Source organism: Neolamprologus multifasciatus, chromosome 14 (genome assembly GCF_963576455.1).
Source record: "Neolamprologus multifasciatus chromosome 14, fNeoMul1.2, whole genome shotgun sequence".
NCBI classification, from domain to species: domain Eukaryota; kingdom Metazoa; phylum Chordata; class Actinopteri; order Cichliformes; family Cichlidae; genus Neolamprologus; species Neolamprologus multifasciatus.
The window spans coordinates 37,577,279-37,602,758 of NC_140452.1; the positions used below are offsets into that span (position 1 = coordinate 37,577,279).

Genomic DNA, 25,480 nt, shown 5'->3' on the forward strand with positions numbered 1-25,480 from the left:
TGGTACAGAGAAACATTAGTGCCGTTATAAAGGGCAATTGCGATGCATTCTATAGCAGCGTCTCCAACCTTTTTTGCGCCACGGACCGGTTTATGCCCGACAATATTTTCATGGACCGGCCTTTAAGGTGTCGCGGATAAATACAACAAATAAAACTAGTACCGGTACCGAAAAAAAGAAGATTTATTCATAACACACGTGAAAAGACCCAGGAAAACCGAGTAAACGATAAAAACGATAACAAAATAACGCTGAAAACCGATAAAAACCCTGAAAACTATACATTTCACACCTGAGCCTCAACTCTCGCGGCCCGGTACCAAACGACTCACGGACCGGTACTGGTCCGAGGCCCGGGGGTTGGGGACCGCTGTTCTATAGGATATGACGGCCTTTGTTTGACCACCTACCTCGTGAACTTGCCGAGCTATTACATAAACGGGATCACATTTTGTTTTTAAACATAATAATTGTCTGTATTTTTCCTTTTTCCTCTCTCTTCTTTCCCTTGACTTTAAATGTGAATACTGTACATATTCTGACCCAGATGTTTACATTTGTAACTCATGCACCTGTGTTTTTCCTTTCTGTTTGCATTTGGCTGTGCTGATTTGTTGTTGTTTGTCTTGTTTCCAAAAAGTCAATAAATGATTGTTTTAAAGAAAAGAAAAACACTTGGAGCTGTCCATGATACAGGACCTTAGAGTGGGTAGCAGCTCTTCTAATCCTGGACACTAAAGTCTCCCTGTGGTTACTGTGGATTCTTGGATAAAATATATAAAAAGCTTTTAAAGAAGTAAAAATGCTGAGTGTGTTGCAGAGATAGATCACCCCCAAGAAAACCCTCTTCTAGCATTTGGAACTTCTTAAGGTTTTCTGTAGTACGGTTACTCCAAGCCTATTCAAATGGCGGCCCGCGGGCCAAATGCGGCCCAGAAGCAACCTGTGAGTGGCCCTGCCTGTGGTCCTGGCAGAAACACAGAGAAAACGCAAAAAATTAATTCATTAATTAATTTTTTAAAAATTTAAAATTCCTACAGCGTAGTGTAGACTGTGAATGCAACACTCCTAGTAGCCTAGCAATATTTAACCCACAATGCACCGTGATGTAAACATATTAAACAATCATCGTAATATATGACGCGACAACAGCATGTCTTTCTCAGTCCAAAAGCACAAAATTGACAATGAAAACTGTCGGTTTAACCCTGCCTGGACTGACAAATACTTATTCATTTTACCGAGTTTAATAATCTTACAACTGGAGTTGTACTACCATGGTGAGGGTCCTGTACAGCCCAAGAGAGCTGCAGCATCTTCCCTTCGTGTTTGCTTCTTGGCGAAGAAGAAAAGGCCTTTCACAGATTCTGAAACAGTGAAATACTGCATGCTGGCCGTGGTGGATGCGGTGATAAGTGACGAAAAAATTAAAGTAAGTGTGACATCTGCTATTAAAAACGTACCCCTGTAGGACAGTTCAAATATTCATAGAGTTGAAGTTCTGGCGTCAGACGAGTTTGAAATGCTGTTAGATGACCTGAAGAAAACTGATGTAATGCCTATAGCAGGAGATCACAGCTCACGGCTTACTACCGTTAGAGGGACACACAGCTGGCAAAATAATGTTTGAGAAGATTTCAGCTCTTTTTGAGGAAAATGGTCTGGATATGAAGCGTGTCTGTATACTTGTGACGGATGGGGCTCCATCCATGGCAGGAAAAGTGAGTGGTCAGCAAAATATTTACTTTAATTTGAAAGGGAATTATCAAAATGGGTTTTTTTGTTATTATTATTTCAAATGTGCAAAAAATAGTTTAGTTATAGCCCCCTTTTTTTTGGTGTGCATTTGTGAGAGGGCTTCAAAATTGTCCAAAACGTCTTTCTCATGATTAGATTTGTACGGAATGACAATATCAGCAGCTTTGATAACATCATTTTACGTTACAATATAAACCCATTGACACAACAGCTGATGTGATTTGGTGCTTTATAAGTAAAACTGAACTGAATTGAACTGAACGCTCAGATAGTGTTTTGTCTTTTGTCAAATTGTGTGGGGCGCAAACTTGCTTCACTTTTTTTAATGCAAACTTATTTGATAAAGTTGATAAATTGCAGTTGCACAGGTCTACAGACTGTTTCTGTGCAATGACTTCTGAGCGACGTGCAGTGCAGACCTGTCAACAATAAAAAACATGTCGAGAATGATGAAACTTTACAATAAAGGAGGTTGGAATTGTTAAAAACTAAAAAAGTGTTGTTAATCCACAGCTGTATCCTGTTGACAGTGTCATCAGAACAAAGGAGAAATTAGGATTTAACAAATCAAATTCGATATTTGATGGACTCCTGTCTAAATAAATGAATTAGAATTTGGATAGTGTGGTTGTTATTTGATCCTATAGTACATGAAAACCAGTTTTAGCCACTTACAGCAGATTTTTATTGTAGCTTTATTTGCCTTTTTTTACGGGGTGGGGATGGGGGGGCAAAAAGGATAATAAATTACTTCCAAAAACTCTGTGTTTTTCAGAAATAAACATGGAAACATAAAACCAAACATACTACGTCTGGTTTAGACCATTTTATGATGGACCGAAGCACAAAAAGCCTTTTTTAAGCCTATTGGTGTGGAGGTGCATCAGTGACGATGGCATGGGGGATTTGCACATACGAAGACACCGTTGATGCAGAGGCTTACATAGACATTTTAGAGAGACACATGCTCCCATCAAGACACTGTCTGTGTCAGCAGGACAATATTAGGCCTGGAGAGACAGCCTAGGGTAAACTTGTTTGGTATTGACCCTGAAAATCTTTGCTCATTTGCCATATTAATTAAAGTTGAAGTAAATGACCAAATTACAGATTTTAGTTTTTGTTGCAATTTTGAAAGTGTCCCAACTTTTTGGGAATTTCTTTTTTTAATTCCATGTAAACAATCCAGTGGTGACTGCACGTTATTACCATCTAACACCAGACTGTTCCTGCTTGTGTGTCTTTGATGATTTGAAAGAAACATGTATGCATATAATAAATGCTATATATTCAGTTATTTGCACAGATGTGCCATCCTTGTCAGTACATGTGTGTGTGTCTCCAGCCTCGGTGCTCATAAATCAAATCTCCTGCAGTGCATGTGCCTCCACCCCTGCTGTGCAAATTTGTTCAATTAGCCACGGCCCCGGGGAGTGTGAGCGCGTAAACTCTCTCACTGACACACACACACAGGCCCCCCCCCCCCACAATCCAGTGTGAAATGGGGCTCTGCCACAGTGTGAGGATTAAGCGACAATAAAACGCATTTCACGGCTGCAGCGCTTTATAGGAACGGCCTCCATGGAGCATTGGCCAAAGCACAGCAACTACCCCGCCTCTTTAATCTCCGCCTTCTCCGCCCAAACACTCTCTCTCTCGCTCTTTATCACACACACACAACTGAAAGAAATCCACACACTGAGAGAGAGCGAGCTTAAATCAATCAACACCCTCCACAGCAACTCTGTGCACTGAACGAGACGTAAATGAAGTTGTAAACTTCAGTCGACGGCAGCAGATCATTGGTCGCCTGTTTGATGACACACACCCACCATCCTCAAGTCTTCATCATCCTGACCGTGGCAAGGAGCTGTGGTGCTACATTTTGAAAGAACAATTTATTTTACTCTTTAAAAAATACAAGGCAAGAGAAACTTGAATAACAAATACTATTATTGTTAATATAAAAGTAACAGCCCTGGATGAATTTAGTTTATATCCACGTAAGTAGTTTTATCAAGGCTTTTGTTCAAGAAATGACAACATACTGATCCCTGTGGTGGCGTTGCAGAACTGGCATCAGTACAGTTTTTCTTTGTAAACCATACACTCTCATTTCTCCTGTGTTAAATAGTTTCATTAAAACATCCATTGCCTTCTCCCTTTTTCACTCATGAGGTACCTGCTCTGCTCGGCTCCGCTCGACTCAGTTTTTAGAGGCAGTGGTACCTGGTACCAGGTCTTTCTTTGGTACCTACTCAACCGGGCATCCGAGCAATCTGAGTTGATCTGAAAATGTAACAACAGACTGCATCGACTAGCCAGTAGCGTGACCAAATAAGTCATGAGAGTGTCTCTTTCACAGAAATCAAAACTGCCATTTTTATCAAGCGCAGTCCCTGCAAGGAGCAAAATCACCTTAACGTCCTCCATTGTTGTGTTGTGAGTGTGTTACATACAAATGACGTTGCAGGACTTTTGGCGGTGTTGCTATCACGACCCCAGAGACATTAGGTGGCACTCAATTCTAATGGAAATTGATTGAAGCAGAGTAAAGTGTAGTTGAGCTGAGTAGGTACTCGTGGAAAAGAGTAACAGACGTCTCCGTACCTCCACAGCTACGTCATTGGGACCAACTGCATTCCCATTCATCCTCTTCATTTCCTCCTTACTAATCGTTGCTTCTCTCTCCTGTCGACTTTTTTCACCTCCCTGCTTATCCCACTTTTTCTTGCTAACCTTTTCCTTTGGATACTTTCCTGTGCTTCCTCATTCTACCACCAAGCCTCGACGTCTTCTTCTATCAGTCCAGTGCAAACAGCTAACACCTTCTCAACAGTTTCTCTCAGCACTTCAGCTGTACCTTCACAGTCATCTGCTGTTTTCTATCATGTCTCAACTCTGAACTCTGTGCAACATTCGTCCTTCTTCGACTTTTGCTTTTACCTTCACTCCCTTACTCTTCTTGATTTCCAGACTCATCCTACAGTCCCCAACTCTGCCTTGCTACATTCTCCCCAGTCTCCGATCTCTATTAGATTGCACCTTCAGCAAAAGATGTGCACCTCCCTCCATTCTTACACGTTGCTCTATGTTACTCTGTTTTCTTCAACTATTTGTTCACAGCAGCCATTTCCATCCTTTTAGGAAAATCACTATCATGTGCTCTTCCTCATTCTCTCCTTAACACCACATCTACCTCCTCATCACGTCTGTCCCCTTCACCTTTACCACTCTCTGGGCCCTGTCACACTCCATCACTTCACCAACTTATTCCAGATTTCCCGTCTTGTCTAACATACGTTTTAAAAGTGGGATCACTTCTTTTAAAGATGACAATAAAGATTCTTGACTTTTTTACTCAACAATAGTATTTAAAGCCAATTTCATGTTTGATAATGAAAAGTCAAAAAGTGTTTTCAGTCAATTTCATTAAAGCTAAACTGCAAACGTAGACATGATTATGCCCTCTTTTAATTATTATAGTATTAAAAAATATTTTAGATGAAACCAATAACTCAGCTCTGCAAACAAGTGCACTGATTGCAGCATTATATAGTGTAGATGTAGTGTAGGTGGTAGTTAAACGATACAACATAAGCATGCTGTCAATGCTGACGTCTGTACATAAAGCTTGTGTCGTTACCTGGTGCTGCAGTTACACAGGTATTAATGGGGAATATTAACATTTTGTACAATTGCTGCATTTTTGAAAGTACATAAAAATCTGTTTTACTGAAAATAATTTTATTCTAATGTCTATAAAATTGAACATAGCTATCGAGACACGGTGATATTTGAAATGTTTGAACCTTCGCTTCAAACAATAATAAATTAATGAACCATTAAGTACATTTCTATTAACTATCTAACTGAGTTTGTCATTTCAAAGTTTTTATGTTTGTTTTCTTTGTTCCAACATTTTTAATCCACAAATAACTAAAGTGACTTGGAAAAAAATCTACGATTTTAAAGTCAGGGACAGGAAAGCGACTCCATTACAAGTCCAGTCCAGTCCAGTTCAGTTCTTTTTTATTTCAAACATATACATTCACCAACGTTTCATAAAATCTTTCCATGCAGTTGTTTGAAAAGGAGTAGGCAGAAGTATATTTAGCCCGACCCCCTCAGGTTTACATCCTCATGATCTAAATTTGAACAACAAAAACGTAAACAACGCCTTCAACTTAGAACATAACATCACAAAAAACATATTTTCTCATGTTCAACTAAAACTATATTTAGATTTGCTAATTTGCAGAAGAAAACAAACATCAGTTTGACTGCCGTCTTGGGTTAATTGCATTTTCTTCATTCTTATACTAATTTAAAATTTCTTTTTTGAGTTTTATTTTAAACTGGTTTATATCACTACTGACCTTTATTTCTTCTTTTAACTCATTCCAGAATTTAACTCCCACTATTGAAATAGACATCCTTTTCAATGTTGTTCTTACTCTTTGTCATTTTAAATTCCCTCTAAAATTATACCTCCCTTCTCTTTCTAAGAACCATTTACTTATTTCGATTGGGAGCATCCCTTTCCTTGCCTTATATATTATTTGCACTGTTTTAAACTTCACCAGATCCTGGAATTTTATAGCTTGCGTCCTAATAAAGAGTGCATTACCCCTCCTGATTTATTAGTCTAATGGCCCTTTTCTGCATTATGATTATAGTCTGAATATTACTTTTACATGTATTTCCCCAAACCTCCACACAATAACTCATGTATGGTAATAGCAAAGCACAATATAACATATACAATGTTTTCCTATCCAGAAATTGTTTTACTTTCCCCAAGACAGCAACGCCCCGAGCTAACTTTCCCCTCACATGAGTGATGTGTGATTTCCAACAGACCTTATGATCAATGATCACACCAAGAAATTTTATGGCATTAACCCTTTCTAGATATATATTATCAACACTAATTTCAATGTTAATGTTTTTCTTATAGTTTCCAAAGAAGAATAATTTATTCATGATGCTGAAAGACACACTTATGAAGACCTGCCTATTATTATTTTTCCTGTATCCTTGTTGCCCTGATTCCTCCTCTGAGGTCAGCATATGATTGCATACGTGTGTGCACGTGTGTGTGAGAGAGAGTGTATGTTGATGTGGACAGTAGTCCTGTAGCACCGGCCAGCACTAAGGCTCTTATATGAAGGATAATCCAGGATAGTCGGGGGGTCTTAACTCACCCCTCCAACACACAGGGTGTCCATGCTAGGATTTGAGGGGGTGGGGTGGCAAGCTGAGGTGTGAAAGAGAGTCCAAAAATCTCAGCACAGCAGGGTGTTGCAGGAAAGTTTTGCATTAATATTTGTGACACCGGTCCACAGTGTAAACAGAGTTTAACATTAAAGACTGTGCAACTGTGTGCTGCCTACAGAAAACCATAATATAACAGAATCGTTGGATTTACCAGTGAGAGAAATTTAATCCTGAATCCTGCTCTTCTGTGTGAGACTTCAATATTTAACTAATGCACAACAACCTTTAACATTAACATCTAACATTATGTCGATGCAGGCCAAGAACAGCGATAAATCACCTCCCTTACTGGATGGGTCAAGGAAATAAAATCAAAAGAGTAAAGGGGAATGACTTTAGGAAGAAACAAGATGAAGAACCCAAATACCCATCAAATGAAGGTAAACGGGAAATTATAGAGAAGGAAGAATACAGGAAATAAACTGATAGAAAGACAGCTATGAAGGAAATTGCTAGAGCAGAAAGAACATTGGAAACAAGAATGGTGGTTTCATCAAAAAAGGGGTGGAAATGATGGAGTTGAGAAAAAGGGATGAAAGAAATGTAACTTTATACAAAGTGAAGCAAAAATGAGTGAAGTGAAGAACAGACGAGTGAAGAAGACAGATGCATGCAAGGAAAACAGCTGCGTGTTGTTAAAGTAAAGACAGAGTCTGCAAGTGTGTAGATAAAACATCGTTTTCTGTATCTGTTTGTGTGCACATGTATACGACTGATTGGAAAAATCTGGCGGCGGCGTTATCAGGCGAGGTAAATCGGCCTAAACCTATTGCTAATGTCTTGCTGGGGGTGTGGGAGAGATTAATAAGGAGCCGCTCCAAAAGGCTTTAGCAGCCCTGCTAAGATTCTTAACCCGCCTAACCTCCTCTGGCGCCACTGGGAAATGTCCCTGAATGTCGAAGCGAAAACATTCACATGAGTTTCATTTTCCACAGCATGATCAATCACACCTTTAGACTTTGGATTCACATTTTTACCGCTGAGAAGGATAAACCTGGGAATGCACTTCAGGAGACATTCAAACAATGACTGAATATTATGATATACTGAATATGTAGAAATTGCTCATTTATTTATGCAGAAATAATTTAAAGAATTTGGCCTTGCAATTAAATAACAGTAAATGGCAGCTAAAGAATTGGAGTCCTGCATTGTTCTTTATGTGTAATGAGAACATTTGGACTTAAATAAGCAAATGTATAAGAAGTGGGAGTTTTTAAACCATAACTAAACCTCTTAGCAAGTGTTTATTGAACAAAGGGTCTCACTGTGACACCAGAGACACCAATACACGGGTCCTCCCTCCTGTGGGCCCACCACTTGTAGGAGGGACTCGGTGCTTTGGTTATTCGGGAGTAGAGTGGCTGCTATACGTGTTTTCCCCCAGTTCAGTGTCCGTATGTTTTCCTGGTGGACAAAGAAGTTGAACAGGTCCTGCCTGTTGGTTGCACTTATGGGACAAAATGACAGTTCGGTGTATCCAGTGATGTTTGGGTCTTCGCTAACCTACTGGGGACTTGTACACTCATATGAGCAAGGAGAGTGTGACCTCAAGGGATGTGACTGGGAGTTACTCCCCAGTCCCTTCTTTGTTGGACTTCTATGATAAGATGAACAGTTTGTAGATAACAAACACCACGCTTGAGCATAAGGATTTCCAAAAGTGTAATGTGGGGCGATCGTGGCTCAAGAGTTGGGCGTTCGTCTTGTAATCGGAAGGTTGCCGGTTCGAGCCCCGACTCAGTCAGTCTCGGTCGTTTTGTCCTTGGGCAAGACACTTCACCCGTTGCCTACTGGTGGTGGTCAGAGGGCCCGGTGGCGCCAGTGTCCGGCAGCCTCGCCACTGCCAGTGTGGCTACAATGTAGCTGCCATCACCAGTGTGTGAATGACTGAATGTAGTGTAAAGCAGCGGTCCCCAACCCCCGGGCCTCGGACCGGTACCGGTCCGTGAGTCGTTTGGTACCGGGCCGCGAGAGTTGAGGCTCAGGTGTGAAATGTATAGTTTTCAGGGTTTTTAGTGGTTTTCAGCGTTATTTTGTTATCGTTTTTATCGTTAAATCGGTTTTCCTGGGTCTTTTCACGTGTGTTATGAATAAATCTTCTTTTTTTGGTACCAGTACTAGTTTTATTTTGTTGTATTTATCCGTGACACCTTAAAGGCCGGTCCGTGGCGCAAAAAAGGTTGGAGACCGCTGGTGTAAAGCACTTTGGGGTCCTTAGGGACTAAGTGAAGCACTATAAAAATACAGGCCATTTAATTGGCACCAAGATGTCCAAAGTTGCAGGTCGATCAATTGTGTAATCATACCATCAGACCTGTGGCTGTATGTCTTGTACACTCAGGTAAAAACAGGAGCAGAGCGGTCAGCTGATAACCACCTGGTGGTGAGTAGGTCCAGGTGGTGGGGGAGGATGCTGGACAGACCTGTTAGTGTTCGAGAGCTTGATTTGCATTCTTGGCAATAGGACAGACCTGTTCCCAGCAGAAGAGCCATTTGCCACTGATTCTATTTGTAACTTTCCTGGACAGAATTTCTGGTAATGTGCTTCCTTTGACTTCATTGAGGCAGTGCTCTTGAGATTACACTAGCATGGTTTGAAGTGGCTAGGACGTATCTTGGTAAAGTGGAAGACTGACAAATGGATTACTGTGGCATCGGCAGTGATGCAGACACTGTACCAGTCTGGTGAGGCGAGAACTGGGTGTGAAATTGGAGCAGATTCCTACCCTCACCTATGGCCACAGCTTCTGAGAAAAAAACTTAAGAATAACCTTAAAAGGTTATTTGGGAGTAGAGTCGCTGTTCCTCTGCATTGTATGGTTGAGGTGGGAGTTTCTCCTTAGACTGCTGTCCATGATTCAGACTCAAATAAGTGGTAGAAAATTCAGGTGGTGTCATTTTCTTATTTTTTTTGGTAGATTTCAGTCAGATATTTAGATCAGATAGAGCCTGGTTCTGCTGGAGGTTTCTTCCTGTTAAAAGGGAGTTTTTCCTTCCCACTGTCGCCAAAGTGCTGCTCATAGGGGGTCATATGATTGTTGGGTTTTTCTCTGTATCTATGAAGCGCCTTGAGGCGACTTTTGTTGTGATTTGGCGCTATATAAATAAAATTGAATTGAATTGAATTAATTCAAGCCTAAACCACGGGTTTAATTTTCAGGCTTTCAGTGCAAGTGTTACTATGTGATTACAGGTACGTGATACACAATGCAAGAAATCTTTCAAAACACATGCACAAATACTCATAATGTATAACCTTTAATAATTTATCACTTTTTTAACATTTTGTTATCATTTAAAAATGTATTTGCTTAGATGATTTTGTAATAGTTCATCTTACTAATGCGAACCCTTCTCTATATCACTGTAGGCCTGTACAGAATAATATTAACGCCTTAAGGCAACTTGTTTGTGATTTAGCGTTATATACACAAAACTGAACTGAAGTATGCACGGTGATAATTATAGTGACGATGACTACTTTTTAAATTATTATTGTATCAGCGGCTACAAAATCATTTTCCAAATATGGGATAAATAAAGTCTCATTTGTTATCTTATTTCGATAATATTGAAAAAAGATTAGTACTAAATATGTCAGATGATGTGGCTGGAAATCTGTTAAACATTTGTTTAAAAAAATACTGTTATTAACTAAAAAACAGAATTCACTGGACATAACATCCAACCACTAAAACAAATGTTTTGGTTCAGAAACGTAAAGTAAATAACTGTAATTTGAAATTTTAATCCCAAAATAATCAAGGATGTGCTTTACTAGTTCAACAGCTGTATGGTAAAGCAATACATTTGAAAATGAATAATAACAATAATTATATTTTAACATTAAAAACACTCTCTCTCTGTCTTTGCTTTGTGTATTTGTCCCGTTTCACCCTAAGATGCATTAAAGTGTCATCTAATCCAGTGTTCTGCTATATTAAACACCTGTCACGGTCAAGTGCGATTTAGTTGTGATGGCAGGCCCTGAGCTCATCTGTGCTGGGTGCAATTGAGACTGAAATCGGGATCATTGCTGATTCCTAACAACGTCTCGCTGTCCTCACCCTCTGATAAGGAGTGATAATCTTTGTTTTTGGCTCTGCCACTGTTCTCTGCCCCATGGCCACACTGGGCTTTGACAAATTAAGGCTGACAACTATAATTATGCCAGCGAACAGTTTGTGTCTATATCAACCGTTTTTAGAAAAAACAAACAATTACACTGAATTTACAGGAGTTTGTGATTCTTTAAAATTTCTGCTGGTGACTTGAATAAAAACAATAATGCAACCTGGAGCATGTAGGCCAAAGTCAAGCTGTATTTCAGTATTTATATATACGAACACTTTTTCATTCATTCGTTATCTCTGCACAACATCTATCGTTTCATCTTCTTCCACCCCGTGTGTTTTGTGCCGAGTCATTAAATTAGACCGTTTAACCTCTAAGCATGCCGCGCTCTCTCTCCATGCTAGTGATATAGTAGAGGTTGAGCTGGTGTATGTGTTATGGTTGCCCCCTAATGAGAGATCAAAGCCTCGAGGTCCTGACCCTGAGAGGAAGGGCTGGGAGTGGAGCTTTAAATCTCTGTGCTTCCCCTGCTCCCACTCCTTTGTCCCTGATACACAAATATATGCAGACCTACACATAACAAATGTGAGAAATGATCAGGATGTGTTGCGTTAGGGGGCAAAAGGTCTGGGGTGTATGCATTCTTAGTAAGTTTTCTAGTTTAGCTCACTTGACTATGGGCAGAAATCAAAAGGGGCGATTCTAACCAATGTGGTTAAAACACTCAAATGTATTTAATAAAGATAAAGTGTCACTCAGGCTGCACAGTTGTGCTCTCAGATACAGCCACAGCGTGAAAGAGAAAGAGAAGACCTTTAAATTCCTTCCTACACTGTGACAACTGATGAACAGTTTCATTCAGCTGAGTCTGGATGTGTTCTGTGGCAACGTGGCGAAGAGACATCGAGCCTTCGCATATTACAATATCCTCCCTACAGGATGGGGATCAATACGAGCTCCAGCACTTAGAGAGCCGACACAGACAGCATATTGTGAAGGGACTGTCAGGATGCTGACAACACCATGGGTAAACACACATAGAACTATTCATGGCTGCATGCATACTTCATCACACGCCCAGTTGTGTATATGAGAATGCATCGCTGCTCACGCCCGCTGATGTATGCAGTCGCACACACCTTTGACATGTACACACATCAACTGGTTGCAGGCCCCTGGCTTGGGGAGGTGTAATATTTCAGTAATGTGATGGAGTTTGATCCAGGGTGTCCAGTGTCCCATAGAGCTGCTGTTTTATTAGCACAAAGAGCACTCAGGGGCTCTCCAGTTCTCTCTCTCTCACGCACACACACATGCACACACTCAGTTTTATACGCACACGTCTGTACAGTCCAGTAACCACATGGACTCTATAGACTACACATGCATCGAGTGTTCAGCTGCAAAATACAAGCAGCAGCTTTCGAGAAGAGGGCCGATGCCTTAGGTATCCATGAAAGCCACATCCTGCCTGGATCCTGTCCCTGAGTTAATACATCATCAAACTTCCTTCTTTTAACCAAACACCTGAAGCGAGTGGAAGACCTTGAGGTCCCATCATCCCATACATTCAGACTGGAAAGCAAAGTTGTTCAATATTGGCATTAGTTGCCATCACTAGACGTTATCTGGTGTCTTCTTAGTAAAGCTGTTAAACCTGTAATGTGACTTCAACATTGTGACGTTAGCGGGCCTGGTCATGTACACGCTGACGATGTGAAAAAGACGACTTTCACATACAAAACAGGTTTTTTTAGAGTGTTTTCTGAATGAAGAGCTACTATTACTAAGTGCAACACAGAGGTTATGATGTCCCGGGGCTGCATGGTGGGTTAATGGCGTATAGAGCACATGGCTGTTACAACAGAAAACGAGATTATGATGCTAAGGTACAAGAAAAGCATAAGACCAGCTACGAGTTAGACTAGAGCTGGGCGATATATCGAGTTTTTAAAAAATATCGATATATTTTTATACGAGATATAAGATGTGACAATATCCTTTATATCGATATAGTCTATGTTACGTTATAATTATACTTGTGGAGCCACAAGTTTGCCTCTCTTTCGTCCACTTTTGTCTTTACGCAGCATTACTCGGCCTCGCCCCTCCTTCACTGAACACAACTCCCCCTCCTCCCCCATCGCTTCACCTGCAGGAAGCGACAAGATGGACATGGCAAATCTCCGTTAACAAGTTACTGCGCATCGCCCCGTGTGCAGTGTTGCCAACTCCTCAGTAAGGAAAATCGCTATTGGCTGTCCTAAAAGTCGCTAGAAGTCGCTAAATGACGTCATCGCCTAATTTGCATAATTGGTCATGCTAACGTAATTGTAATCTATGTTGTTGGAGAGAGAAATAACATCGTGGACGAGACATAAAGTGAGTAAAAAACGTCCTAAATGCATTTAGAGTTTATTTAGAACTACAAATTAAATTTATTTTAGCAATTATTGTTTTTTTAATGTCACAATTCCAACCTTGCTTCTTTATCCGGGCTTGGACCGGCAAAAGTGACCCGAAATAGGCACTCTGGTGGAGTTACTTTGTGTGTGTGTGTTTATAAGTAGTTTTAAACCTTGTGATCCACAAAACAGCATAAGAGTAAAAGAAGAACTGACTGCGTTACAGCACTCGCTGCTTGTTGAGAGTAAAAGCGATATGCGCTTTCACGTCTTTTTTTAGCGACTTTTTTTTACAAAAAAAGTCGCTAGGGGGTCTGAAAACTCGCTAAATATAGCAACAAAGTCGCTAAGTTGGCAACACTGCCTGTGCGTGGGGCTGGACGCCGTCAACGTGTTAGCTAGCTAACCACGCTAACAAGCTAACCACGCTAACGCCATGCACGGCCTAAAATCCTTTCATTTTCTCAAAAGTTGACAGCGCGCCTTATGTATGAATTCTGGTTGTGCTTGATGGCTGCGAACCGATTTAATGTGGTACACGGCGCTCAGCAATCTGTCAAAAATGTTTTAGTACGACTTTGGTAAGCTACGGTGCTTCACCGGTTGATGGATTGTCAGAACATTACGGCTACCGAGGAGCCTCGCGGAGTGATACGTACTGTGCTTCAACGTAATATTACCCTACTGTGTATAAGGACCATAAATGGCACCTGTTCAGAGATGTGGTTACGAAGAGGATTTCAAACTGCAGGCTGTCAGTCACACAGTAGAAGTTGGGAACAGAGCAGCTGTGAAATCTGTCTTTGTTATTATGCTCAGCATCTGTTAGTTTACATTTTGACTGCACAATTGTGAGCTTTTTGTTATGCACAAAAACAACATAGTTTTCTTTTAATTATGGAGCATTATTATTTAATAAATGCTCATAATTTATTTTTGAGTAAATTTTATGTACATCTATGCTCTATGTTAATAAAAGTGCCTGTGTGACATCTGGGACACAGCTTTGACTAAGAACTCTCTTTTTGTTCTTACTTTAGGTCATACTTTGGGTCATATCGCCCAGCCCTAAGTTAGACCACAAACTCCTTACAAACCAAAGCAGGGATCCTTTGCATATTGGCAGCATATTTACTATCAATCATTGTATCATCCAGATGCGTCATCAAATTTCATAAAACTGACTAAAACCACACAATGGTGGAAATTCTTCTCTGGAATGATTTTCCATTCTTAATTTAGAGGCTGTGATCAGACCAGCTAACGTCCGGCAAAGCTTCTGAAGGATGTTGTGATGTGATGCCAACTTATCACAGCTTCATTTTTCTATTTGAGTAAATAGGTTTCAGTGATTGAGAAGAGACCGCTAACTTTAACCTTATTTAGTTGTTTGTCACCATGTTTCATGGACCTCTTGAACAACTTGAACTAAGCAGTTAGAGCCAGCCTGCTAACATACATGATCAACACTTGAAGGATCCTTGTAATCTTAAATTAAAAAAAGACTTTACTTACTAATATCCTGAAGAATACAAAAGTTTTCTGTCCTGTTTATTTTAGTATTTCCTGCAAGAAACATATTATACTCATCATTTCAAATATTCCTGGGCTAATTGCTTCTGATTGTCAAACGGCATTGATTATGTGCAGACTGGCCATGTGGGCTAAAAGCATTGATATTGGATCTACTTCTGCGTCTGGAGGGGGCTAGTTAAGTCTCTACCAATCCCGCGGCTATACCCAGAAATAAAGTCAATGTGAAATTTGAACAACTTCACCTCATATATATTTTTTTCCTTTTTTCCAATATCAATACGAGCTCACTCTGCTCTTTTACAGCAATCACTATCAGGGGAGCATCACTAGCTGCGTTATTGACAGAGAAAGGACGGTCCGGATAATGCATAGACTGTGACTGCAGAGTGGATCGTGTTAACACATCTTATTGATGCGGCTTTTAACTGATATCATATTCATACACAACATGATGTGTGGAAATGGTCCATATGAACTGGTGATGTAGCTCAGAGTTTCATCTTGTGATCACATAATAGACTAATGACATTATGAAATCATCGTATTATGTGAATCATCCTCATAAGACTTGCATTTGCTTTTCAGCGACACCCATGTGAAAGAGGATGTCTAACTGGAAGTTGCCCTTTCCTGGGAAGCAAAACAAACGTTTTCTCATTTTACCTGCACTTTTTTAAACACTCAGCAGGGGAATGTCAGCATCTTAAAGCTTCCTGTGTACAGCTCGCTCTATGAGACAACAACAACAAATTAGCTCAGCGGAAATTGCTTCGAGTGCTGCAGATTTTCATCTTGTGATCACGTATGTAGTGAAATTAAAGCACAGCATGAGTCATCATAAGACTTGCATTTGCTTTACAGAAACGAGACTATTAACAGCCCCGGTGTGCCTGTATAAGCAAGAAGCTGTAGTCTTGTCATGGGAAAAAAAAGGCTTTCGATCAGCGTTCAGATTACCCTTGAAGCCTCCCGAGAGCCCAGCTGATGACATTAGTTTGGGTGGGTTATCAGCTGCTTATGCTAATCTGCTATATCCTTGATTTTGTGTTTCTCGTCTCCGTGTTCGGTGCTGCTGTAATGTTGATGATTGTCTCCATCTGTGTTGCTGAAGCTTCTAACGGTTTGATCCTGCACTGTGATGTTGAATGCTATGTACACGTTAATAAACAAGCACTACAATATTTTCTATTTTTGTCAAGCAGTATTAAAGAGAAAGAAATAAACTTGTCGATCCATTTATTTGCCGGCTGTGGGTAACGAGATAAATCTGGTTGACTACTATCCGGACGATTCAACCCTCGACTCCTCCAGTCTGCATGTCAGAGTCGTCCTGGGCCAAATAATGAACCTGATTCTCGCTTACATTACCACATTAACATTAACTAACCGTTCCTAATATTATTTCTGTTCTGCAAATCATCTTTTTTCCTAAAGGCACCTGAGCAACAACAGTGCTGCGTATCAGGCCCAGGATACTCTTGCAAAAGACGTTATTAATCGCTAGAGTTTGACCTGTTAAATAAATGTTAAACATAAATAATAAACGTTAGGAGCAGAGATGGGCAGTAACGCGTTACTGTAATCCGATTACTTTTTTCAAGTAACGAGTGCAGAGAGAGTATGAGCGTGCAGCGTTTAAAGCGTGGAAGTACTGACCTTACTTTGAGTTTGATTCCATAAAAAGTGACAAAAACATTAGTGTCCGTTGTGCGTGGGAAGAAAACTTCTTTTTACAGTGAAAAAACCCCTAAACTTCCAAACAAGCACCGAGTAGCTACGACGTAATGGGAAACTCACAGAGAAACTCGCGGATTCTTCCACTGACCGCTGCACACCTGCACCAGGGTAACCCTCCGCCTACCCCACTCCTGCTTTACAGGTGAAAATAGAGCAACAGGACCGCTAGTCTTTGACTTTATTTATTTTCTGCTGTGTTTTACTTGCATCTATTTGAAAGACTGAGTGTAAACACACAAAAAAAATATTTTATTTTATGTGCTGGAATGTGCAGAAAATAGGTTTAAATGTTAAACTAATTTCTTCTTGCATATAATTAAATTTTTGCTTGATGCATAAAGTTAAAAGATTAAAACTAATAAAACAAGTTTTAAAAAGAGACTTTTCCATTTGATTACATTTTGTATGATGATTATGCAGAAAAAGTAGAATTGGGCTGAAAGATCTATCACTTTATCACCTATTCAGGTTGTAAATTGTGTTTTTAAAAAGTAACTAAGTAACTAAGTAATTAATTACTTTTGAAAATAAGTAATCAGTAAAGTAACGGGATTACTTTTTTGGGGAAGTAATCAGTAATTAGTTACTGATTACTTTTTTTCAAGTAACTTGACCAACACTGGTTAGGAGTGATGCGGCTCTATGACCAGAAAACTCAGTTAACTTTCACATACATCACATTAGAGGCACTGAAGGTCAGAACTGTAGGAGAAAGGCAAACTCTGGTACAAAGCAGCCAGTATTAGCTTGCACGTCTCACCAATGCCTGGGCCTTCATGATTTTTTACAGTGGACTCTGTTTGACAATCGGTGCCATCCTGCTATAATCTGCTAGATGTTGAGAAACCCCAGTGATGACATGAGCCACGAACTGGCAGCGATACCCTCTGACAGCAGACGCAGCACAATCCATAACCCTTACCCAAACACCCCCGCCCCGTGCTCCTGATGGATTAGCCCGTGTCTATAGGGTCACACGAGGATGGGCCAGCTCAAAGGAGAGGAGGGTGTTGTGAGGAGAGAGGGGTGTCTGCCCCGTCTCACCTCTACTGGCCTTTGGCGTGCTCTGTGATAGGATTGGGCATATCTAAGCCAGAGGGAGGATAATGAATGAGGGTGTATTATTTGTGAGTGTGTGAGACGGTGCCAGGAACATGTGTTATGAATCTATCAGACTGGGCGCCCGGGCCGTCATCGGGTGGAGAGGGGTCCAATTCCAAATGCACTGGACTGCCAGGATGACTGGCATGTATGACAGCTACCTGACCCTCCCCGCACACATTTCCCTCCACCCTGACAAACAAACGCACACAAGCTTCCCCAGTGCTCGACACTTTAGACTGATTGGGCTAGCAACTGCAACAGCTGGCTGGGGATTAAGGCACGGCCAGATTCAGTGTGTATATGTTTCCATGTGTGTGAGTGTATGTGTGTGTTGTTGCAAAGGGACTGGCTGGTCCCTCTGGCACCTGTCGCCTAAACCCAATCCCTGCCCTCCTAAGCCGGGTGGATGAGCGGAGCCCCGTCCTCCTGTGGGACCCTGCACTCCTGCCCCAACGATAAGGTCAGCTGGGTAGCAGGGCACGCCGGGGGTAAACAGGGGTGAGAATGAGTTGGTTGTCACTCCAAACAGATGTGAGGATATATACCTCGTGTCCGAAACACAACAACACGGTGAAAACAAGCTTAAACGAGCTAACGAGAGTTAAATTACAACAAACATGTAAACGATACACGAGCGACCTCGATGCCACCACTGCGAGCACCACTGGGGAGAACATTATGGGGTCAACACAGCTTATGCGGATCAGTGTGCTATTAATGGGACTTATAACACATGAGGGTGGAAGGGTCTGACAATTTTACCCCCGTATCTGCAAAACGGCGTGAACACATATAGTGAAATATTGGCAGGAGAGCACACATGCTGACCTTTCATAGCCAATTCTGATGAGAGAAGATAGCACTGAGCTCTCAGCGCCCTGCCTACCACTCGTGTGATGACTCTATTTCCACAGCTGCTCAGCACATCTTCATCTGCTGCTGTTTGTTAAGAAAGTCCTTAATACTCACTAGATGATAGCACAGCAGTTTTCCAGGAATTTTACGTTGAAAAACTGAAATACTTCAAGATCAACACACTTGTTTGGTACTTGTTGTTGCATTGTTTGGGTGAGTTTGGAGGCTTACAGCTCGCAGAGAGTCAAGAAGCAAGAGTGTGAAGCGCATGTGAACGTGAGAGCCAGCACAGACCACAGAGCTAAGTCAGCTTTAGCGAGCCATAGAAGTGTTTGCTTACAAATTAACAAAAAACAAAGAAAATAGACAAAAATGTGACAAAAATCTGCGTCTTCCGGCTGACAAACTTTTCAGGTTTATTCACATCAAATCACAGCAACGGTAACCACGAGGCATATTATACTGTAAGGTTAACAAGACCAGTTAGACCAGTTAGGAGTGGTCAGCTGGGGGATTCGTAGCATCTCTACAAATCTTTTTTTTTTTTAAACATTTATTTATCGGTTTTAACCGGTTTTACATGGTGCACCGTGAGCAAAAATAAATAAATAATAATAATAATAATAATAATGATAATAATAAAATAAAAAATAAATAAATAAATAAATGAATAAAAAATGATAAAGTAAAAAAATTAAATTAAATAAATAAATAAAAACAAAACCATCTCTACAAATCTTTTTTTTAAAAACATTTATTTATTGGTCTTAACCGGTTTTACATGGTGCACCGTGAGCAAAAAAAAAATTTAAAAAATGAAAATAAAATAAATAAATAAATAAAAAAATAAAAAATAAAAAAATAAAATAAATAAATAAATAAAAACAAAACCATCTCTACAAATCTTTTTTTTAAAAACATTTATTTATTGGTTTTAACCGGTTTTACATGGTGTACCGTGAGCAAAAAAAATAAAATAAAATAAAATAAAATAAATAAAAAAATAAAAAAATAATAAAGTAAAAAAAATAAAAATAAATAAATAAATAAATAAAAAATAATAAAGTAAAAAAATAAAATAAATAAATAAAAACAAAACCATCTCTACAAATCTTTGCTGCAAAATGAAGCAGGGAGAAGCACGACCGCTCTATGCAACAAGTGCAGAAACACACAGACAAACAAACACAAATCATATTTCATTATTGTTGATCTACGCTGTTAAAAACACAAGGTTTGAAATATTAATTTTAAGTAATAAAACTTTTTGAGCTGCAGTTGAATTAAAGAGAGAAGAGAAAACAACATTTTTACAGTCAAAACTTTCAAATCATAATTAATGCAAGAATTTTGCCTTTAAAATACCAGCTGTGACATCACTGGGCTGTATTTTAAAGTCAGACACTAATTTTTCTATTGTACGTTATATGAGTTTTAAATGTGCCCTGCAAGGACTGCTCTATTATTTAGACTTGATTACGTGTTGTATGGTAACCACAGTCACAGGGACATGTTTATGCCTAGTTTTAAGATTTAGAAGTTTTCTAACTCGCTCCTTCACATACTGTTGGTGGTTAGCTGAGTAGCCTCCCATGACATGTTTATTACAGGCTTTGTGTCTGTATGGCCGTGATGTGTAGAGCCCATTAAGTGAATGACAAAGGTCATACGCTTTCAGTTTCATCAATTTTATGACAAGATTATGAGCATGTAATGCCAAAATTCAGCACAGTCCTTCTGCTATTTATCTGAAAACCAGCCTCGCTTTGAGATATGAAAATAAGCATTTTTATGATTTCTGATCCATTACATATGATGTAATCAATGCCCTCAAGCTGCAAACGAGCAAGTAAAGAAATCTCCCTGCGATGCCTGTCACTAAAGTTTAATGTCATTTCTGAAGATGAACTTTTATGAAAACGCAGCGAGGGAAAGTAACATTTACTTCCTGTCACTTTGCCACATCTTTCAGACAGAAGTTAAATTCATTATCATAATTTAAGTTAATTAATTAAAGATTTAGATTTAAAAGTTTATAAAATAAAAAAGATATTTCTTGGATTGTTTTGGGATTATTGCAGATTACAAAACAACACTGCGTGAAATCTATTTTTACACCAGGTGCTGTTGGAGTGTTTTTTAGCGATTTTTAGTCGTGCCTTCTTGTTCTGTTCGACTATTGGCTGCTTTAATCAGCGGTGCATGAATAGGTGTGCGCGCCTGTTTGTGTGTGAGGAGTCGGGTCTTTTCTGGCCCTCAGCAGATCGGTGTGATAGAAAGCAGATCCAGGCTCTGCTTCTTTTCACCCGGCGCTCACAATAACCTCAAACCAGAAACACACACGCGTGCGCACACACACACACACACACTTGCAGGTAAGCAAGATTAAACAAAGCAACACAAACGCATGGACGCCGTGGACACACTGCTGCTACTTTGTCGAGCACATAGCGACAGGCCCCAGTCTTACTGACACACGCACACACACCAGCGTCTCCAGCCCTGTCAGCCTCTTTGACCGTGGCGAGATTGCGTTACACCTCAGAGGAGGAAACTTTTAACACAACGTCTGGCTGTGGCGTCCAGAGGAATAGTCATTAAGTGAAAAAGGATAACTGAGGAAAGATAAAACATTCCCACATCTGACACGCTCACACGCAAACGCAGGGAGTTTTAGAAGACGGGCAGAAGTGCTAGGTGAAGCTGTAACAGCAAAAACAGGGGCTGCTCTGAACGCGCTGGTACAATAATATCACAGCATGGCTATAAATGTCACAAGTTCAGTCTTCAGAGTGACTGTAATATTAGCCGCAGTGATTCGCAGACAGGGAGGGGAATCTCTGCCAGAGTGAGGCCATGAATCAACAGACTTGGATACAATGTTCCTGCTACAGGTGAGGACGTTACCTTAATTAATTATGACCTCACATTTGCAGAAAAACTCCCTTAAAAATACAAACTAAATTAGCGTAACCCTTCCTTTTTAGCCTCGAAGGTTAATAATAAATGAGCGCGGAGCATTGTGCCAAAGGGTTTTGAAAAGCTTGGCTAATAATTTTTCTTTGGTAAGATGAAAGGATGTTTTTCTACCCGGCGACTCGGGGCGCCGCCCAATAAACATCGGTGGACGTAATGGTTTCACCAGCAAAGGCAGCCGGAGAGAATGTGATGAATTTTCCTTATCGGAACTTCAAAGTCCAACATTTTCCATCATTTGAGGAAGAGTGTGAGAGAAAAGCAGAAAGGCTTTCTGGCAAAGTGTTGCTGCGATGCCTCCGCTCGATATGAACACACACGTCTGACTCACTCTGCTGGCCCTGAGAGTTCACCACTTGAAGGAAATGATTTACTCGTCCAAATCCTCCCTCTTGTTTGATCCCAGGGAGCTGGAGCAGAGGTGGGGGAGACGCTAGTTTACCAAAGTGTGTTTTTGCCATCCTTTCCCTCCCTCTTCTTCTTCTTTTCTAGCTCCTCTGCTTAGGTCGGCCATTTTGTAATTTACTGCAGTCATAAGGCCCATCGTCGGCTACAAACGGCGCGGGATTATGTGAAACGCTGTCTGGCGGCATATTTCACAAAGGAGATCAAACAGAGCGCTAAGTGATTTCTTTTTTTAAGGGCAATAAGTTACAGAGTTCCTTCTCGCAGCCTCGAAGGGGATGACTTTGCAAGATCTTCGACTGAAGTATTCATTGCACTTCACAGGATTTCGAAGAAGAAAAAGGCTCAGTAGCTCTGGATGTTATTCACAAACTAGAGCCAAATTCTTTGCATGCAAAGTGCACAAAACATACCAGGCTTAATACTTCTCAGACAAAAAAGCAGACGTTTCCACCTCATCTGTCAAAAAGGCAATCTCGCCTCCAATCGGGAGTAGTTTGCTAAATCCGCACAGAGGAGAGGCGGGCAGCAGTCCAGTTAGAGAAAGACCGACAGAAGATTAGCTGCTGATCGTTCATCATACCGAAAAAAGGAGACAAAAACAAAACTAAATGAGAAGACGGACACAGCTTGTGGCACAATGTTTGCATTGAAGCAAAGCTGTCAAAGGGGGCGGGACAAAGTGACAGATTCAGATATTTTCACTCACCAAAGTCATGAATTTAAGACTCCTGATGGTTGCTTTAAGTCAATCCAGTACTGTAAACTAAACAAGTTAGCAAACATGTGGTGAAGAAAAACTCAGCTTAGACAGAAGTGGAAAGAAAACCAGAGACTGATTTAAACTGGACTGCACAGTCTGGTACTGTGGGCAACGCAGCACGAGTTAGTGTGTTGGTGTCAAGGTTTGCAAATATGTAGTAGTTGCGTATATTTGGCAGAAATCGACAAAACCCAAGAAAATAATATTTCAAACAGCATTAAATAAAATAAATAAGTCCAAACAACCAGATGCACAAAAGACCTCCATACTGTTGCTATGACAGTCTGGACCAATGTGGACGGATCTACTTTGCCATCTGGCACGCGCGCACGCTCTCACGCACACACACCTGGGGGCAGCCAACACTTGTGCTCATGAAAAACAAATACAGATGGAAATGCGGGCCAACACACAATCAAAGCGCCCGGTTGTGCACCTACACACACAAACAGCACCGAACGTGTGATGAGAAACTCCAGTAGCAGTTTGGCTGCGCCGGTGTCAGCGCTGTGCAAACAGAGGCCGGTTGTTGACGCGCCAGATATATGGGTGTTATTCTTCCTCTGCATGCGTGTACGTGTGCGTGCGTGGATCGCTGCTGGGACTCCCCTCGGCTAAACCGAGCCTCCCACACCTTCTCTTCCTCAGAACCTCATCGCTCTCTCTCTCTGCGGATGGATTGATGAGGAGCCCCACTTCCCTCATCCTCCCTGAGTTTCTCACGGAACAGAGGGAGAAGAGGAAGATTGAAGAAAGCTGAGCCTATTGGCCATCACTCATTCCTATTCACCTTGGGAGTGTGAAAACCCCCCTGAAATACTGGCAGTGACAAATGGAGCAATAAAGCTATATGCGCCTAGAAGAACACGCAACGCTGCTCATGTTGTGGGAATGTGCACGAATGACATCACCGGCACAGGGATTTAAATACTGTACCTGCCGACTTACATCTGTGATTTGCACACCAGTAGAAACTGTCTATTTTATACACTTTAGTAAATATTACTAACAGGGGTGTAGCCATCATTGAGGACCAGTGTTGGTCAAGTTACTTGAAAAAAGTAATCAATAACTAATTACTGATTACTTCCCCAAAAAAGTAATCCCGTTACCTTACTGATTACTTATTTTCAAAAGTAATTAATTACTTAGTTACTTTTTAAAAACACGATTTACAACCTGAATAGGTGATAAAGTGATAGATCTTTCAGCCCAATTCTACTTTTTCTACATAATCCATCATACAAAATGTAATCAAATGGAAAAGTCTCTTTTTAAAACTTGTTTTATTAGTTTTAATCTTTTAACTTTATGCATCAAGTAAAAATTTAATTATCTGCAACATTCTCTGACTGGAAGAAATTTGTTTAATATTTAAACCTATTTTCTGCACATTCCAGCTCATAAAATAAAATATTTTGTGTGTTTACACTCAGTCTTTCAAATAGATGCAAGTAAAACACAGCAGAAAATAAATAAAGTCAAAGACTAGCAGTCCTGTTGCTCTATTTTCACCTGTAAAGCAGGAGTGGGGTAGGCGGAGGTTTACCCTGGTGCAGGTGTGCAGCGGTCAGTGGAAGAATCCGCAAGTTTCTCTGTGAGTTTCCCATTACGTCGTAGCTACTCGGTGCTTGTTTGGAAGTTTAGGGGTTTTTTTCGCTGTAAAAAGAAGTTTTCTTCCCACGCACAACGGACACTAATGTTTTTGTCACTTTTTATGGAATCAAACTCAAAGTAAGGTCAGTACTTCCACGCTTTAAACGCTGCACGCTCATACTCTCTCTGCACTCGATATATGATCCATTGTTGATCTGCACACAGCTGTTGTCACCAACGTCGCACTCGCTTACGTCACTGTCATGAGACATTCTCGCTAAAAAATCACGGTTTTAGTAACGCAGTAACGCAGCGTTCCTACGGGAAAGTAACGGTAATCTAATTACCGTTTTTGCAATAGTAATCCCTTACTTTACTCGTTACTTGAAAAAAGTAATCGGATTACAGTAACGTGTTACTGCCCATCTCTGTTGAGGACACGGGGAAGGCGGCGTTCCCGGTGCTCCAGTGATTGAAACTCTGCTTACGTTAAGGTGAAAAACTTAACAGCATTTTATTGATTTCATAGTAAAATATTAAGAAACTGAGCATAATATAATATATATGTACAAAATATGTCTTCTTCTTTTTCTCTGTAATGTGCTTTATCTCTGCATGGCTCACTGCCTCAGCCATGCAGAGATAAAGAAATGTGGACCCTGGTCACCTCTGAGAAGTTAATACAGGAAACTTCTTTCTGAAACGTGAAGTGTCAGGTAATAACGCAGCAAGAGGTCGTCTAAAACATAAACATAAAGGCTTTAAGCATTATTTAATAATAGTCGCATTGGCGTGATGGCTTTATTGTCTGACACTTTTATTTACACCGGGGCACCAAGGGGTCACCATTAAAAGCACAATTAAAGGGCAGCCTCGCGACCTCTCCGTTTCACAGAGACCTCGCCGTCAATTTCATTTGGTAACGTCATAAAATGAAAGAACACTGACCTGTTAGGATCCATCCCACGTTATCAGCAGGACCACATGG

At 40.6% G+C, this 25,480-nt stretch overlaps 1 protein-coding gene across 5 annotated transcripts in view; it reads right to left on the reverse strand.

The window, feature by feature from the left end:
* Positions 1-25,480, reverse strand: part of bcas3 (BCAS3 microtubule associated cell migration factor) — a 367,208-nt gene that overhangs the window by 64,788 nt on the left and 276,940 nt on the right. The window contains exon 24 of one of the 5 annotated variants that reach the window (XR_014868693.1): positions 8,960-25,440. The exons of 3 other annotated variants lie outside the window; for them this stretch is intronic. Coding sequence is in view for 1 of the 2 variants with exons in the window: in XM_085130750.1 (XP_084986876.1) it covers positions 25,418-25,440 (23 nt within the window). In the remaining variant the exon portion in view is untranslated. Of the gene's footprint in view, positions 1-590; positions 25,441-25,480 lie in introns of those variants that run through there. One more of the 5 variants, XM_085130750.1, reaches the window with a different exon arrangement.